Source organism: Carassius carassius, chromosome 36, assembly GCF_963082965.1.
Source record: "Carassius carassius chromosome 36, fCarCar2.1, whole genome shotgun sequence".
NCBI lineage: Eukaryota > Metazoa > Chordata > Actinopteri > Cypriniformes > Cyprinidae > Carassius > Carassius carassius.
The window spans coordinates 6,549,954-6,567,953 of NC_081790.1; the positions used below are offsets into that span (position 1 = coordinate 6,549,954).

General features: G+C 34.3%; 3 protein-coding genes across 3 annotated transcripts; 2 read left to right on the forward strand and 1 right to left on the reverse strand.

Annotated features, from left to right (window-relative positions):
- The first annotated feature begins 1,109 nt into the window (after window positions 1-1,109).
- Window positions 1,110-5,301, forward strand: LOC132116659 (complexin-4-like). Its single transcript, XM_059525521.1, has 3 exons — window positions 1,110-1,694; window positions 3,247-3,334; window positions 4,482-5,301. The coding sequence occupies exons 1-3, from the start codon at window positions 1,531-1,533 to the stop codon at window positions 4,707-4,709; spliced, it is 480 nt and encodes a 159-aa protein (XP_059381504.1). The 5' UTR covers window positions 1,110-1,530; the 3' UTR covers window positions 4,710-5,301.
- A 1,979-nt stretch (window positions 5,302-7,280) lies between these two features.
- LOC132116660 (retinal homeobox protein Rx3-like) lies at window positions 7,281-10,251 on the forward strand. The gene is made up of 3 exons (XM_059525522.1): window positions 7,281-7,741; window positions 8,206-8,432; window positions 9,336-10,251. The coding sequence occupies exons 1-3, from the start codon at window positions 7,507-7,509 to the stop codon at window positions 9,756-9,758; spliced, it is 885 nt and encodes a 294-aa protein (XP_059381505.1). The 5' UTR covers window positions 7,281-7,506; the 3' UTR covers window positions 9,759-10,251.
- Window positions 10,252-11,845: 1,594 nt separating this feature from the next.
- On the reverse strand, window positions 11,846-14,428 carry LOC132116662 (gastrin-releasing peptide-like). The gene is made up of 3 exons (XM_059525523.1): window positions 14,085-14,428; window positions 12,693-12,976; window positions 11,846-12,232 (listed from the first exon to the last, which is right to left on the reverse strand). Exons 1-3 carry the CDS (start codon window positions 14,218-14,220, stop codon window positions 12,179-12,181), a joined length of 474 nt encoding a protein of 157 aa, XP_059381506.1. The 5' UTR covers window positions 14,221-14,428; the 3' UTR covers window positions 11,846-12,178.
- Window positions 14,429-18,000: the final 3,572 nt, after the last annotated feature.

The following is an 18,000-nucleotide window of genomic DNA, read 5'->3' on the forward strand; positions in this document are numbered from 1 at the left end:
CCACCTTATTGTTTTAAGCTGTTTTTACCATAGGACAAAAGGGAGATAATCGCATAAAAAAATAAGAAATTGTAATAAAATAAAGCAACACTTTTCAGTAGTTGAGTTTATTTACAAGGGTCATGGGAGTTTGAAGGATTGAAGATGCTTAGTATGTGTTTGTGGTGTGTATGGTACAAAGACGTGTGAATGTTATGCTACATGATAATATGCTAAATTTAAATCCATTAGCTGGTAACTGAGCTATTCCTTAATTGTTTGAACCATGCTAATGTTAACAAATTATGAATTTCCTGTGGTAAAAATGGCTTAAAACATAACTTCTGTGACAGTTTAAAGGGACATTTATTTACCTCGAAAAATAAAACCGCAAACTTCAACAATTTTTAAGGACAACAGTTCAACTGCAACGTTAATTGACCTAAGAACCAAGACCTTTCATTAATTAGCCTATGTTAATTCATTTAACCTAAAAGTAGTAAATTATGGGAATCCAAAAGATCAAAGATGCTTAGTGAGTGTTTTTGCTGTATTAGCTTCTCATGTGTAAATCTTATGCTACATGCTAATATGCTAAGTGGTGAATTAATTAGCTCAGCTTCCTTGTTTAAACCACTTAAAAGTTATCATTGTCCTGTTGTAGAAAACTACGGTGCCCGTAAAGTGACTTGTTCGGTTTACTTAGTTTTGTCGTGGCCACGACATAATAACTCGTGGGAATGTGATAATATGTCGTGGCCACGAGATATTAATTTGTGGGAACGTCATATTAACTCGTGGGAACGTCATATTATGTCGTGGCCACGAGATCATTTTGTCGAGGTAACGACATCCTTATGTCGTGGCCTTGAGATGCTATGTTGAGGGAACAACATCCATTTCTTGTGGCCACGACTTCTTATGTTGAAGGAACAACATGTTTTTCTCGTGGCCACGTGTTTAATGCGTACAGTGTTTGAAATAATAGTTCCTGTTCTTCATCTGTGGGACACATAAACAGGTTTATCTTTGCTTCTCTGGGCTCACAAGGGGTATAAATGTAAAATCAGTAACCGGTTGGTTGTGATGCCTTAGTCAGTCCCTCATTAAGTAATGTGATTAGCAGTCAGTGGGTGGATGCAACGAACATGACGTCAACAATGGAGACTGCCCTAATCTGCAAAACACAGATTTCATAGTTTTCAAGTTCTCCTACTGTTTTTCCTCTAGTTAGAGCTTTTGATCGATAAATGCGTAGAGTTCTTTCAGTTTTATTGTGTGGAAAATAAAAAAGCAACAGCCATCTGCCTCTCAGTGTAGATGGCCACAACTTAATCCAGATTATGGCTGCAGCATAAACGTTTTTTTTTTTTCTCTGGCCGCCATTACTAGTCAACAGTGTGTCCTTGATAACAGACAGGCAGGTCGGTTAGCCTAGCTCCAATTAGACCAACAACTATCCATCTGAGGGACTTCTCTTACCTTTCACCAAAAGATTTCGGGAAATCGCAACTTGACGTCAAGCTTGAAACTCCATCGGGGTGGAAAAAAATGGCATTTCTAATCAAAAGTATGGTGGGGAACCCACTAAAGGGAATGGGATTTGGAGGAGGAGAGGAAAAGGCTGAGGAAGAAACCCCCAAGGACCCTGCAGCGGCCGCCGGTATGACTAGAGAAGAATATGAGGAGTACCAGAAACAGCTAGTGGAGGAGAAGTAAGTAAAGTTTGGGCCCCTCAAGCCCTATTTGTGCTTACAGTACATATTTAGCATATAATGACCTTGACAGAATAAATGAAGGAACTTGCATATGCTGTCATGCATAATGAGTTCTGTATTTATCTCTCTTTTTTGCTCTTAGATAGATTAATGCATTATTTATCTCAATTGATAGCATTTCAGTGCTGGATACTTTTGCATATTCCATCCTTAAAGCTGATGATACATCACAGAAACACTGTAATTTAAATACAAACTGCAAAGGGAGCTGCAGATATTATCAAGGCAAAACCATGATGCAGACTTAATCTTAATATGATATTCTTCATGATGATGTATTCATGCAAACACCTGCACTTTGACTATCTTGGTTGTAAAAAGCTGATAATGTCAATGATTAAAGATGAACAGACTCCATGTTGGTATCAGAAAGTAAGCGTCAGGTGCTAGCTGCTAATCAGTCCTAAGAGCAGAGCTTAGCGCAGGTTATCCTGGCCTTGTTGATCTGGATAATGCTATTTTTAGAAGCAATCATGGTAGAGAGTGAATAATAAAAGTATTGGAGAATGTTAAACCTCTGCATATATAAAATATTAATTTTATTTTCTAGGCCACAGTTGGCAGCCATTTTGTCTTTTGTCAAAAAGACCTATATGATATTTTTTTCTGACTAATTAATAAATTATGACGCATGCAGTGTAACAATAGTGGATCTGATTAAATTGAGATATCTAAAAAAATATCTTGGTTTAAAAACAGTGTTTATAATTCAGTGTTGCTTATAAACCGGGAACATGGTTACATAACCAGATTAACACACAGAATAATGATGTTGATGTTCACTCATAAAATATTTTGGATATATCCCAAAAAGTATACACGAGTATACACATTTTGAATAAGAAAAAAACAATTATTTCACACATATAGCTTTTGAAAGCGATTTTCCAATCAGTAATTGTACAGGAAAAAACATCTGAAGCATGCTAATACCAAGATTTGATATTATTCATGTTCAAAAGAGATGAGATAGCAACTCACATCAGCAGGCTCGCTTAAGTAGAAATATGCCTAGGATAGAAACAGATGATTCTTACAGTAAACATACATGTCTGCTGTGAGATTACAGCTAAACATCTGAAGATCTTTGTGTTGCTCTAGATCAAACATCCACAGGATTTTATTATTTAGTTGTTGCTGGTAAACTAGCTAAGAGCTTTGCTTCAAGTATAGCCATAGCACTGCCTGAACAATGCTGTAAGCATCCTGAAGCTCTTTATCTGGAATTAAGCTGTAGGGCTAAACCCCGGAGGTTATTTTATTTTGCTGCTACAGTGTTTTGTCACGCATGGATTTTAAAACAGACTGTTGTGCAATGCATGTTTTCCACTCAATCATACATGTGTGCAGTGGTAGGGTTTTTTTTACATGAAAATCACAGCTTTGTATCACTGTATAACATAGTTTTTTTTGTTGTTTTTTTTTAGATAGATTAATATGCTGTATTTGGCAGGTGATAACGTGTTGTCAAAATATTTCTAATCCACAGAATGGAAAGAGATGCAGACTTCTTGCACAAGAAAGCAGAGAGGGCGACTCTGAGGGTCTGTCTACGAGACAAATACAGACTTCCTAAAGTAAGAGCCATTTTGCCCCTTCTCAAATCCAAAAATAATATTTTAAAAAGGAAATGTTCTTCAGTTGGCAATTGACATTAACTTTTTTTTTATCAGGATTAAGGTTATAAATTACATACATTACCATTCAAGTTTGAGGCCAGTAATATTTGTATATTTTTTATTTAATATATTTAATTTATTTTTAGAATTAATATATTTTAAATATTTAAGTCTCCTAGGCTCACAAACCCTGCATATTTATCCCCTGCATATTTATCAAAAATATAAATAGCAACCAAAAACTGCAATTGTTGTAATATTTTACAATATTTCACAATTTAAAATGGCTATTTTCTATTTTAATCTGAGACGATGAAACTACACATGATCCTTCACATATCATTCTATTATTATAATAATTAGCTGAAACTAGTGTTGTCAAATGATTAATCATGATTAATCCCATCCAAAATAAAAGTTTTTATTTACATAATATATGTGTGTGGACCGTGTATATTTATTATGTATATATAAATACAAAAACATGCATATACAGTATATATATGTATATTAGAAAAAATGCTGTTTATATATTAAATATATTTATTTATAATATTAATTATATGAATGTGAATATAGACATGTAAATATTTTCTGTATATACTGTAAGTGTGTGCATTTATATACACATAATTAATATACACAGAACACAAATATATTATGCAAACAAAAACACTAGTTGAAACCATCTCTAGAATCCTAATATGCATGTGGCTCCCACACACATACACAAAATGCAGTTTCTCCCATACGGATGGTTTTTTTGGTTTTGTGTTCTTGGCACTTCTGATAAATAAGATAACTAGATTAAGAGAGTGAACTGAGGTCTGTGCAATCCTCCAACCATATTGGCTTTCCTCAACATCTGTTCGCCTTTGTACAGCTTCATTCTCTCTCTTAAATCCTTAATGCAATAATGCAAAAGTAGAGTCTAAAATGTTAGATATTTAAATTAGAGTTGTGTATAACACCACAAATTCATTAGCTAAGCCAGTGTAAGGCTAGTCGGAAGTAACTAAATGCACAAATGATCCTCATTGTTTTTAACATTTATGAACATTAAAGTGGAACTTTGAAAATAACATGGTGTGTATTTACCCCTCAGAGTGAGCAGGATGACAACATGATCCAGATGGCAGGAGATGACGTGGACGTTCCCGAGGAGCTGCTGAAGATGGTGGATGAGGATGCCACGGAGGAGGAGGAGAAGGACTCCATCCTGGGACAGATGCAGAACTTACAGAACATGGACATGGATCAGATAAAAGAGAAAGCCAGTGCTACACTGACAGAGATCAAGACCAAGGCTGAGGAGAAGTGTTCTGTCATGTAGCAGTTTAGCAAATTCACACATTTCTACAAACCAGGTTGGGTTTTTGAAATAAAGTTTTGAAAACCTTTTTTTGACATGTCTTCAAATGAAATTTAATTTGAAAGCATGTCAGAAGAAATCACTCTGCATTCCCAAAAGCTGCAAGAATCTGGATCTAGATCAGGTTCTCTTGCTTGGCTCCCAATTTCGCTGTAGGACTTTTTATTTCGTATGTGATGTTTGAATAAATTATGTTGTAGTCTATTCCCTCCTTGTCCTTTTTTTTTTTTTTTTTGGTGTCGTTGTTGCAATATTACCTGTAAATATATCTAACAATCATCTAACTTGAACCTGAGGTGGAGAAGCTATGTTTAAATCCCCCTCCTGCTTTTTTGCACAAGGGATGAGACGAATGTTATGCTGTTATTTCTTGTTCATTTTTTCTCTCTCTCTTTTATTGACAGCGGAGCATCTAGCACTGACAAATATGATATTGAGATACTCATTAGAATTCTTTAGTCATATGTATTAAGTTTTTATGTGAAGTAAATAGGCATGAATCGGATTGTAAACAGATTAAACACATGAATAAATGCATTTGTGATCAAAATAAGTACATGCCTGTGAGATTTTCTTGGCCACAACAACTTATTGTCAACTTGTTATACCATGTAGCTGTACTATATTTACAAGAAAACAACTAAATCCGGTAAAAAGGGTCTGAAAAACAATTTATTTTTTTATGACTAGACAGGAGAAAAATATTACTTGACTGTAAGTTCATGTTTATTGAAAAAGAAAGGCTTTGGACTTTTAAAGATTACCTGCTAATAGGACCATCAGGTCTGAGACAAATTACACGCTTTCATTATACATAGTAGCATTGCAATCTTGTGTCTTCACATTATGTGACCTTTTATTACTTAATTTGTATTTGTTTGTTTGTTTGTTTAATTTCAATTGTATTTTTTTTTATTGTCATAACAATGCAGTAAAAAAATTTTAAAATAAAAAAAAACAGACACTAAAAAGGTGATTTTAAAAAACGCATTATCATTATCATCGAATTAATGAATAAATAAATAAATAAAAATACTCAATTTGTATAGCGTTAATCAACACATTATTGATTCTTGTATTTTGCAGTGTGTTTTTATTTTTCGAGTAGGCCTGTGTCTTTGAATAAATCTGTAAATACCAACATTAACTGTTGTAATTAGGGAAAAGCCAAGCAGTTGAAAGGATTTGTGCTGTTTTGGACAGAAGGAGGAAAGTGTGTAATCCCTTCAAACCAGCGTGTCTCCTGCGGATTATCAGACTGCTGTCAATCTTTGTTCGGAGCTAATTACACGTATCCATTCAATATTGAGGAAGTTTGCAAATTCTTCCAATTAACTGCACCTCAATTGTAGGCTAGCTCTTAGGGGTCGCGCGCTTGCTGCTTGAGATCGCGTTTTGTTCATGTAACAATATCCCCTAATGGCCGAAAGCACTCCACGCTCGAAGTGTAGGCCTAAAGTAGTCCTTGGTGGTGTTTTATCGTTTTAGAGTTGTAATTAGTTAGTTAGGCTGCTTAAATGTTTGATCACCAAAACGTATGATCATTTCATTCTACCGATGCCATATAAGCCTACCAGTTCTATCTATCTTAAGTAGACTTTTACCGTTCGTTAGCCTACATTTAACTGACTTCATTTCTTAATCAGATTAAATGACATTTATTTTTCACCTAGAAATTATGTATAAACTAAACTTTGTTTTTACTTTATTTTTTATTTTTATGTAGGCTAATCTTGCCTAGAAGAGTATGCTATATTTATAGTTACAAGTACAACATTTAATTACAGTTGTATACTAACCCTTGTAAAAGTGTTTACTTACGCATTTTGCTTAAATGCCTGTAACTGTTTATTTAAATGTCTTTTTTTATCTAAGCACTGTTTCAGACTTCTATATTATATATAATATATAATATAATTTCAGGTAGAAAGATAAGTCCTACTATTTCATTTTAAACTTCTTGTTGCCTATCTGTAGCCAATTAAATTAAACAAATAAAGAAATAGACCTAGCCTATATGTGTCGGTCTCCCTTACATAGCCATAAATGCCAATAGTTTATTTTATTTTCTTATTTCCAAACAGGGACATTCCGTCTACTGTCACCTCTAAGGGAACGTCTTTCAAACAGTGTCAGAAAAATATTTGAAAAACTTCGTCATTTGTTGTGTGTGTGTGTGTGTGTGTGTGTGTGTATTTTTTCTCCTGAAAATAGTGTAGAACAGGATACAAAAAAATACAAGAAAATACAAAATATTTCGGCGCGAGTGTTACCACAGAACAATTTTATAAACTATCATTTTTAATTGCATTTGCGCGTACAGAGATCTTGATCTGTTTCGGACCCAAAGATGTAATCCCAGCCCCAGTTCCAATTATTTCTACAGGCCATCATGATCAAGACATCTGGAGTGGGAAAAGATGATTTAAGATTTATGTAAGGCGGTTTAGAAAGCTGCCATTATGCACAAGGATCTCTGGGAAGAGTTTAATGCTCGGGGACAATACTAGCTACATCCCTCACTCCGGCCAGTCTGACGTTTCTTGACGTATCGAAGGGGATGTCACTCACACAATAGAGTCCTGGTCGAGAGGGAGCCATATAAGGCCCATGGGGGCCACTGCATCCTCAGTGTGTGCAGGACCACTGGAGAAAGTTGCTTCTGCTGGAACAGCCTGTATTACTGGAAAGAGAGTCTGTTGCATAGGAAAGAGGGGAAATCTGAAATCTTCTGAAATCCTCTGAAACGAAACGTTCAATGAGGCTTGTTGGATCTCAGTCACTAGACATGGAAGAGCGTCTCTCCCCATCCGCGCGCGCGGTTCGCAGTCCTGGACCCCAAACGCGGATCCACAGCATTGAATCCATTTTGGGATTTAAAGGAGAGAATATTTTCCACCCGGCGTTTTCGTATGGATCCGGGAAGCCGGTGAAAGACACCGAGCGTTTGGCTTTCCCCCAAAAAGATTCCAAGAACTCCAAAAACTTTGATGGTGAGTTAACAGCTTCGCAAAGGCGCGTTTTCTGGGTTTTAACTGGACGTTTCGGCAGCACTTTATACGAAATGTTTATGTTATCTACAGGTACAAGTCTATATGAAATCTGAAAAGTTTATTTAAAAGTTTTACGTTTTTTATTTAAACTGAAAACGAAAAAAGGGACGTTTAAAAAGTTTTTGAAAAAATAAGGAAGGGAAAAGAAAAAGTGTTAAATTTTTATTTTATTTGAAAAATTCTAAAATATAATTAATCAAATATGATGAGGTCAAAATGTATGATGCTGTTAGACATATGAGTGACAGTTTAATGACTTTTTAGTGAGTTTTTAGTGTGTTTAGTGTGTGTAAAAAATAAATAAATAAATAAATACAAATATTATAATAGGCCTAAGTGAGTTTAAATTTAAATATGAACACGTCACACTTTCTCAAGGAAAACCCTGAATTATTTTTCTCCAGGTGTCTGTAGATCCGCCGTCATGGTCAGCCCGGATCTGCCGGATGTGGATGGTGGAAAATTGTCGGATGATGAAAATCCGAAGAAAAAGCACCGGCGGAACCGGACCACGTTCACCACATTCCAGCTGCACGAGCTCGAGCGAGCGTTCGAGAAGTCGCATTATCCTGACGTGTACAGCAGAGAGGAGCTCGCGCTCAAGGTCAACCTGCCGGAGGTTCGCGTGCAGGTGAGCACAGGATACACCACACACACGTGATGATGGACTTAGACGATCCGTGTATTTGAGAATAAAAATGACACTCTAGCAATAGGATCACTTTATTTAACAGATCGAAACCTTTCCTCATTGATCCCTGCAGTTTGCAAAGTTAATAAAAATATTTCTAGCACAAATTCAAGGCAATAAATCAGGTTTTCGTTTGATAAATAATAATAATATAGTATAGACTAAACACAAAATGCAATATGAATTAAAGCAACCAGGGCATTTATTTCTTGAAAAAATGAATGACAAATAACAATTGAAATAATACAATTAAAAACTTTAGAATTAAAAAAAAAACATTTGTATTCCATACATTAAAAGTAAAACTTGAATAATACAGATGGTATAGATTTCACATCAGACTACTTTTCTTGTGTATAGTGCATAGTGCCAAAGAAAATGTAGCCTCCTCCTTGATTTTATTGGGGTATAATATTCTGATTTAAAATATTTTGAAGTAATTTTAGTGACAGCTAATAAAATGTGTCTAATATATATATTGTTTTCAAATATTTGAACATTATGTGTAGCAAATTAAGATTTTGGACATAACTGTTAAAAATAATTTATAATATTGTAATATAACATCACATATATTATGTAAAAAAAAGTCTTATAAATATAATACAATTTAATCAAACATATATTGACTTTTTTGCAAGTTTATTTGAAGTGTTTTTGTGAACTATGAACATTTGAACTTTTTTTTCAAGTGTATTTGAAATGTTTTTGAGATTTATTTATTTAAAATGTTTTGACTAAATATGAACATTAGATTTGCACTTTTCTATATCTTACCTCACTTTTTGGACTAGTATGTTACTTCTGCATTCTAACCTAAATCCTTCCTTTGTCGAATTTCAGGTTTGGTTCCAAAACCGCCGTGCAAAGTGGCGACGTCAGGAGAAGCTGGAGGTGAGCTCCATCAAGCTGCTGGAGTCCTCCATGCTGTCCATCCCCAGATCGGGACCGCTGTCTCTGCCGTTAGAGCCCTGGTTAACCGGACCCATTACCTCCTCCAGCCCTCCCCTGCAGTCACTGCCCAGCTTCATCAGCCCTCAGCAGGGAGTACCAGCCAGCTACACCCCTCCACAGTTCCTCAGCTCATCCACGCTCAACCACCCTCTACCCCATATAGGAGCGGTGTGCCCCCCTCCACCAGTGTATCAGTGCTCGGGCTTTATGGATAAATTTACACTAGAAGAAGTCGACCCACGAAACACAAGTATCGCCTCACTAAGAATGAAAGCGAAAGAACACATCCAGTTTATAGGGAAGACGTGGTAGAGTGAGGAGGATGCTGGACTGAGACACTCAGAGACTTGTTTGCATCTCCTTCAACTTTCTAAATCAGACTCTGTTTGATGGTTTGATGGTTTTCATCTGTTTGTGGTTCAGAAAACTCACAGAGTTGTTCATTATGGATGACAAGCTTTGTAAAACAAATTCACTTTACATTACTTTTTACATTACATTTTTTTTTATCATGAGCTAATTTAATAAAGCTTGCTCAAATACACAACCAGACCTAATTCAATCATTAAAAAAAGCATTTAATAAAGCATTCAAAGAGAGACATTAAAATTAGCATTATAAATGCATGCATTTAATTTAATTTGAATCACATTTGTCCCATTTAAAATCATATTTGAGCCTTCAATTCTAGTCAAAGGGTTTCATTGTTAAATACTATTGTATGATCCAGATGGTCACTTTCCATGACATTTTGCTCTGTGCTTTCACATTGTACAGATTAATTTTGTATTTTATAATAAAAACAATTAAAACAAAAAAGTCAAATGCATCCTGTCTCCAATAGTTCTTCATGCGGATTTATAAAATAGTATGTTTTGTAAAGTAAAGTTCTTAAAGTAATTCACACATACTCTTATATTCCAGCATTTTGTGTACATCTTTGCTATAATTTATAATATTTGTTAAAAAATATTTTATATATTATTTTGTTTCTATTTATTTCTGTAGGCTATGAACTTCCTTTGTATTTTTAAGATATCAATCTAAGCTAATGTTTTGTATTCAATTTGTAATTAATAATTTCAGTATTTGAGAGAGCGAGAGAGATTGTTATTTTTATTTATTTATTTTTATTACTGTTCAGTTGCCGGGATAATCCGGTCCTCCAGTGTGGCGTTTCTCCGTGATTATGCCGCCATCTAGTGGTTGCTTTTGGAATATTATTCTCCGGTGATAACGGACCAGTGTCTTTGCAATCTATCCAATTTAAACTGTAATTTTGTGGTGGATTTTTTTAGATTTCTGTGGGTGTTTCTGTGTAGAAATATGTTCTCACCATCGCTAAAACTAAACTAAATCTGAGGTTATTAAAAATTAGGAATTAAAAAAATGTCCAAAGCCAAGCTACATATAGGCTATGTCTCTGTGTAAACTTTTACTTTTTAATTTATACTTTGTATACATAAGACTGATATTATAAACACTTTTGATATACCTTTATAAATATAATTAGCCTATTTGTCTACACGCAATGTAAATTAAGACTTGTAAACCTTCAAAATAAAATACAGATTTGTTTTAAAATCTCTCGGGAGTTATCTAAATTTCACAAATTCCTTCATATAGTTGTTTGCATTAGCAGTTGGGACCTGCGGACCTGTAGCAATGATGCAATTAGATTGAGACTGAAGGGGGTCACATTTCTATTAATGGTTGTTCATCTGTGACAAATGAGGAAAGCAAACATCAGACAGGAAACTGTGACAGTAGATGAGCTTAAACAGACGAAAGTGGCCTCAACTGACATCTTTCATTGTTAGAAACATCAGTGTGTATAATTGGAGCCATTATTGTGCGCGGACAGTTGAGAGCGGCGAGACAGTTAGGCCATCAACAATTTCCTGCCAGTTGTCACAGACAATGCCGAGGTTGTGATTTAGTTATTCAGAGGGTCATTAGTGTGCGCTGATGAGTTTTCCTGTCACCTGCCTGCCTCTGTTAAGTGACTGCTTGACTAATAAGCAGGTTATGGCCAGCCACCTCAAGAGATCGATCATAACCCATAACAAATTAACTCAGCTCAGCACATTCTCTGTTTAGTTGTTCACCCAAAAATGTTAATCTGTTTCTTATAAACACACATCTTTTCGCTTCACAAGACATGTTGATTACTTGTGGATTATTGTGAGGTGTTTTTTTTATTTTTTTATCAGCTGTTTGGTCTCTCATTCTGAAGGCACCCATTCACTGCAGAGGAGGCATTGCTGAGCAAGTGATGCAAAGCTATATATGCAAAACTGTTTTTCCGATGAAGAAAAAAAAACTTGTTACATCTTGCTTGACATGAGAGTGAGTACATTTTCAGCAAATTTTTATTTTTGGGTGAACTATTCCTTTATTAGGACGTTTCAAATAATATGCAAGCGAGCAGACTATTGTTTTTATAAACCGCAGATAGCCCAACAAGTTAAAGTTTATTAAATATTAATCAACTGAACTGTGAATACAATGGTTACTATGGTGTCAGTTATCAAGAAGATGAATTCATTTATAAAACAATACCATAAAATATACAGAATGATGACACTCAGTTTATTTGTGTTACTTTGTAGAGATATTGGCATACAAAAATATAACATGCTTATTTATATGTTGTTGAATAAAGAGGTCTGTATTCGATCAAGCCAGTTATCAAGTGAACGTCAAACCACAGTCTTTTGTCCAGTTGGTCCTCAACTTTCATTGTCATCCTGCATTAATAAAGCCTGTATCAAGACGTCCTCAGCCTGTATATGAAATATAATAACAAGAAATATTATTATATAAGAATCAAAAGAAACTGACCTTAAATAAACCATGCATATCATCGTTAGCTTAAAAAAAATGGTCAACTAAATCTAAAAACATGAAAAGTTTTCATTACTTTAAATAAATTAAGTTTACATTTAAAAAAATTAACTGTTAAAAACTTAAACTTGTGTACTAAAATAACTAAATCTAAAACTGCAACAACAACAAAAACTAGATAGACATTCAAAAAATATATATAAAAATGACACTAAACGACTAAAATTAACTTAAAAATTAAATCAGAAAATATAAAAATAAAAACACATTCAAAATATTAATAAATCATTATAACAGTATCTATATGCACTCAGTATATGCAATACCTATATGCACATTAAATGCGTCTTGCATACATTTTTACATAAACATAACGATCATGTTAAAGATTTCTCTCACCGATTTGACTTGTCTGTCTCTCTCTTGACCTTCCACCCACTGAAGTCTCTCTTCCAGTATGTGCTGGAGCAGTTTATGAGTATCGATCTCTTCTGTGCCCTCCAGCATGCTCTCTGGTGCCATCCGTCCTCTCATGAGCACATGCAGGAGTGGCAGCAGCAGATGTTTGTTGTATCTTTCCAGCTGCTGATCCTGATCTCGAGTCGTCATAGAGGTCTCATCGCCGCCTTCTGGATCTTCATGTCTGACCTGCTCATCTGTGCTCTTCTTGCCCATTAAGTGCCCTAAAACAAATACAGGTCGTTATTATAAACAGATATTTGCTCTGATATTAAGTAAAATTCATGCATTTAATACAAGTATGATAGGTAGGAAGCATTTCCATACTTAAATAAGACTTCATGTGCAGGATGCAAACAAAGTCACAGCAATGCATTTTATACATTATAGCACAACCTAATCAAGAAAAAGCTGAATATTAGCCATTTAAATAAATACTGAATCCAGTCAGATCCAATAATCCAAAATTCCTTCTATTCACAAGCAATTGTTTAATACAGCATTAGCACCACTGAACTCAATCTCAAATCTCAATCTCTTAAATAAAAAAATATCATATTTTACCCCATATTCTCTTTATTAACAAATTGCATCATGCAAACACTCAAAAAGCTAGTTGCTTGCCAACTATTTTCATCCAATTAAGACAAGGCAGTTGCTCATTACACTCTATGGATCAACTTTCCCTCTTCAGACTCGAAGCATAAGTGACACTTGAGAGTTTTGCAATCACTTCAGATACATAGCCTACTCAATACCACTAGTGCATTTAATGTTTATTATCTGCTAGTGTTTTTTATTTCATTTACTGAATATAGCCTACTCATAACTTTTATTTAATGGTTCACAGCTGATAGGTTCAGCAACAAACCCTAATTTGTCTCTAAAGATCCAAAGTTCTAAAGGCTACATTACAGGTTCTTAGACCAGCATCTTGGTAAAGCCACACACCAATAAAATTTTTATATTTATTTAATTATTATTATTTTATTAACTCATTGCCTGTTTATGTCTTAGCTACTTGGCCTTACATATTCTTTAAAAGATAAATAGTAGCCTATGTAAAAAAAATACATCAACAGTTGTTGCAATTGTCAACCTTCATTATCTTTTAAACATTTTTATACAGTTACAAAAAAAATAATATTAATAAATGAAGAGTATGAAGAATTTTTAATGTACATAAAAAAAATGTAGCTACTGCTTAAAAAATAGTACATTTCAAATATAAATTGAAATATCCTAACTGTAGCTACTCTCCTCCAAAATAATACGCGTGTATACGTGTATATGTGACCCAAAATATTTTAAATTAAAAATATTTTTACTCACCAACAGCCCAGTGATTTCCGCGTGGATAAACTTTTCCTAATGGTTGTGCGTCTGATGCATAAACATCACAGAACACAGCGAGCAGAATGATGAAAACGACTAATCTGGATCTCCAGACGAGGCACATAACGCTCATGTAAGACTCGAGTCGAGTCGAGTCCCTTCAGCTTCTTTAATCAGTACTGCTGGAATTGCTCGTGCACTTATTGCTAGTAGAGGCCCGTGTAATGCTGCATATGGATAATCACTTCATTTATATAGCCTACTCCGTGACGACGACCTCTTAGAAAGTGAAAGAAAATGACGCGATAATTCCGTGCGCTGTAGAGAGAAACTGTCGTGCCAATGTCTGGATGACTCGTGTGGGGTGGTACACTGAAAGTTTAATGCCCCCTCCCAGGGGTTCTGCGTCAGTATCTTGGTAGGTTAGGCTACTTGACATAAAAACACAGAATGACATGTTGAACCTGTCATTATCTCAGCCACGAGCTATTGTGTTTCCCAAGACAGATTCAATGTGAAGTGTCATCAGTATTTCATTAGATGCTGGGTAAAAATAGCTTGTAATGGCTTCTTATTGTTTTCACGTGCAGTTGGTTGGTGCAATAGAATCCCAATTGCTTTATGTTATAGGAAAATTGGGATAAAAATACAAAAAAAACTAAACTGACTAAACTGGTCCCTGACCCCAGTACTGCTCCAAACCCCTTCTAACCAGCCAAAAGACCAGTTAAGCCAAATGTAATGTAATTGAATTATTATTTTTTTATTTCTTATTTTATAGCAGGGTAATGAATAAGCAAGTTTCTGGTAATGGAGACTGATAGCCTAAAGCCAGTGATCTAAGTTTGCACTTTTTATGTCAACAAATCTCCAGTTACAAATCTATTTATAAAGACATTATAGGTTATTCTACAAGGGTTGGTACTCCAGAAATATTTTTCTTATAATATTTTTCTTCTTCTTTTTTTTTTTTCATGAACAGAATTTCTGTGAAACCATAGTGTGATATATATATATATATATATATATATATATATATATATATATATATATTATCATATTACATTTGTTTTATTATTTTTTAGGACTGCAAAACAAGGAATTTTATTAAAATAAAATAATATAAAAGACAGGCATTTAAACAAACATGAATATCTAAAAAAGGTAAGTGCCACACAACAAAGATGAAATATCAATTTATTTTTATTTTTTATTTGTTTTTGCTGAGATGCACATGGAATTAAAAAAACTATATATATATAACTATATATAAAAACACTATATATATATATATATATATATATATATATATATAATGTTTATGTATGTTTATTGTTGATTTTCAGGACTGCAAAACAATTAATTGGATTAACATGCAATTATATTAATACATTTACATGGATGAAATTAAAACTTGAAAAATATACCTTAAAAAAAGATTTTAAAAAATGAATAAAAAACCACAAACAACTCTGTCTATCCATGTAAAGTGCTGGTTGAAGATGTATAACTTGGAGAAAATGTTTTTTTTTTAAAGCTGATGAAATTATTTGGCACTCATCACTGATATCAGCTGTTCATTTCACATCTCTCACCCAGCAAACAATGGCAGAATGGAAGTTCCTGCAAAGCATTTAAACAAACAAATGGCATGCCACGAAGAAAAAAAAAGCTTCAATCAAATTTAAATAGTTTTAATTACATGGTAAACAAGGGAAAACAATATCCCTGGCAACCTCTGTAAAGCTTGTATTGTTCTGTAAATCGGAAAGAACAGATGGGCTTTGATGCTTGTGGTTTTACTTGGATGGAAAAACCAACAAGTGAACAATGTGTACATGCAGATGAAGCGATATGTGAGGTTTTGTGTGAATTTCTGTAATGATTATACATGAAATATCTTATTGGGATAATCCAGTTTAAAGATATAAAATTTCAGGATAACGTGACCCATATCAAAGGAAAAAGGACAAGGCCTTGAAGGCACTGTGGGTTTTGTAAGCAACACAAAGAAGGACAGGTGAGGTGAGTTTCTCATGCTGCTGTTTACGACACCATCACTGATTACGGGTTAAGTTCTTAATTAAATTAAGTGTGAACGTCAAAAGAGAAATGAATTTATAGCAATGAGTTAGAGTTAATTATTTGAAAGCCTTGCAAAGCAAAGTAGTCTATGTTGCTTTAAAATGTTGTTGTTGTTGTTTGCATTTTTTAAAAAATGGGCATAACTGCAGTATGTTTTATCGCATGCAGACAGAGTAAAATGCAATTCCTGCAAATCACCACTAGATGGAACTATTTTGTTTTATTTGAATAACACAAGGACAAAACTTTAGCATTTAATATTAAAAGCCCAGTCACAGTTTATATTATGAATAAATTATAATAATTTAATCAAGTAAAAAAAATTAGGGCATACATTGCGACATTCTCTATAGGCTGGAGAAAGACAATTGTTCAGAATGACAATTAAAATGGCCTCAAGCCTAGTAAACAAATTGAGTACTTTTTCAGAGCATATTAAAGATGAAAAGGTCAGAAATAAAAAAAAAATGTCAGCACAACTCTATCCTTAAAGACATCCAAGTTTCCCTTCATTCTGTCAAACATGTAGACGAAGATTTAGACTACTGCTGTCTGTTGCGGTTATATTTTGACTAAAAATGGCCCATATGTAATATTCATCATTTTTCCCACTTTTTTTTCTGCAAATGTTTCTGCATGATTGTGTTCAAAAACGTGGTATTCACAATTATTTATAGACATATTAATAATGTGTTTAGATTGTTTAGGTGATCATAGACTCCCTCCACTAGCACAGTGTTGATGTGTGCAGCAAAGACTTCTGGGAATCAGGTTTGGTCCTATGAGGAGCTGAACTGGGTGGCTGCCAGTCGCACACTCAGTCTACATAAACACATGATGTTAAGAAACATGTAAACTACTGATTATTAGAATAAAAATCCGATTTAACAGGAGCATATTTAAATTGTAATTCCTACCTTGAAGATTATAAGAAGGGAATAGGCATCACCGCGGTGATTCATGGGTAAGTGTGGCTCAATACCAACAATGCGCAAACTTTCCAATTATGTTCCATCATTATTACATTCAATTATTTCGCAATAATAACGTCATTGCAAGGACTTACATAATACAATATTATATATAATACAACCGAGTATTTGCTTTTCCAAGTGCGCTGAACGAATCAGTATTCTTATGAGTCGGGTCTTTTCAGTGAATCAGTTGAATCGGTTCACCGGTCAGACTAAACGAATGGTTCATTAACCAGTGGTCCAAAAGAGCCGAGAACAAAACTGATCCGATTCGCAGTGATGCGGAATATTTGTAAGAGATTTTATTTATTGTTGTATTACTTAGACATATTGAAACTACAGTCGTGGCCAAAAGTTTTGAGAATTACATAAATATTGGAAATTGGAAAAGTTGCTGCTTAAGTTTTTATAATAGCAATTTAATAGCAATATACTCCAAAATGTTATGAAGAGTGATCAGATGAATTGCATAGTCCTTTGCCATGAAAATTAACTTAATCCCCAAAAAACCTTTCCACTGCATTTCATTGCTGTCATTAAAGGACCTGCTGAGATCATTTCAGTAATCGTCTTGTTAACTCAGGTGAGAATGTTGACGAGCACAAGGCTGGAGATCATTATGTCAGGCTGATTGGGTTAGAATGGCAGACTTGACATGTTAAAAGGAGGATGATGCTTGAAATCATTGTTCTTCCATTGTTAAACATGGTGACCTGCAAAGAAACGCGTGCAGCCATCATTGCATTGCATAAAAATGGCTTCACAGGCAAGGATATTGTGGCTACTAAGATTGCACCTAAATCAACAATTTATAGGATAATCAAGAACTTCAAGGAAAGAGGTTCAATTCTTGT

What these genes read in the sequence shown, in the direction of transcription:
- LOC132116659 (XM_059525521.1), top strand. Translation starts at nt 1,531, where the DNA reads ATGGCATTTCTAATCAAAAGTATGGTGGGGAACCCACTAAAGGGAATG. An exon ending in AAACAGCTAGTGGAGGAGAA is followed by an intron (nt 1,695 to 3,246) that starts GTAAGTAAAGTT and finishes TCTAATCCACAG; the next exon opens with AATGGAAAGAGATGCAGACT. An exon ending in ACAAATACAGACTTCCTAAA is followed by an intron (nt 3,335 to 4,481) that starts GTAAGAGCCATT and finishes TTTACCCCTCAG; the next exon opens with AGTGAGCAGGATGACAACAT.
- LOC132116660 (XM_059525522.1), top strand. Translation starts at nt 7,507, where the DNA reads ATGAGGCTTGTTGGATCTCAGTCACTAGACATGGAAGAGCGTCTCTCC. An exon ending in GAACTCCAAAAACTTTGATG is followed by an intron (nt 7,742 to 8,205) that starts GTGAGTTAACAG and finishes ATTTTTCTCCAG; the next exon opens with GTGTCTGTAGATCCGCCGTC. An exon ending in TGCCGGAGGTTCGCGTGCAG is followed by an intron (nt 8,433 to 9,335) that starts GTGAGCACAGGA and finishes GTCGAATTTCAG; the next exon opens with GTTTGGTTCCAAAACCGCCG.
- LOC132116662 (XM_059525523.1), bottom strand. Translation starts at nt 14,220, where the DNA reads ATGAGCGTTATGTGCCTCGTCTGGAGATCCAGATTAGTCGTTTTCATC. An exon ending in CGGAAATCACTGGGCTGTTG is followed by an intron (nt 12,977 to 14,084) that starts GTGAGTAAAAAT and finishes TATTTGTTTTAG; the next exon opens with GGCACTTAATGGGCAAGAAG. An exon ending in GAGACAGACAAGTCAAATCG is followed by an intron (nt 12,233 to 12,692) that starts GTGAGAGAAATC and finishes TTTCATATACAG; the next exon opens with GCTGAGGACGTCTTGATACA.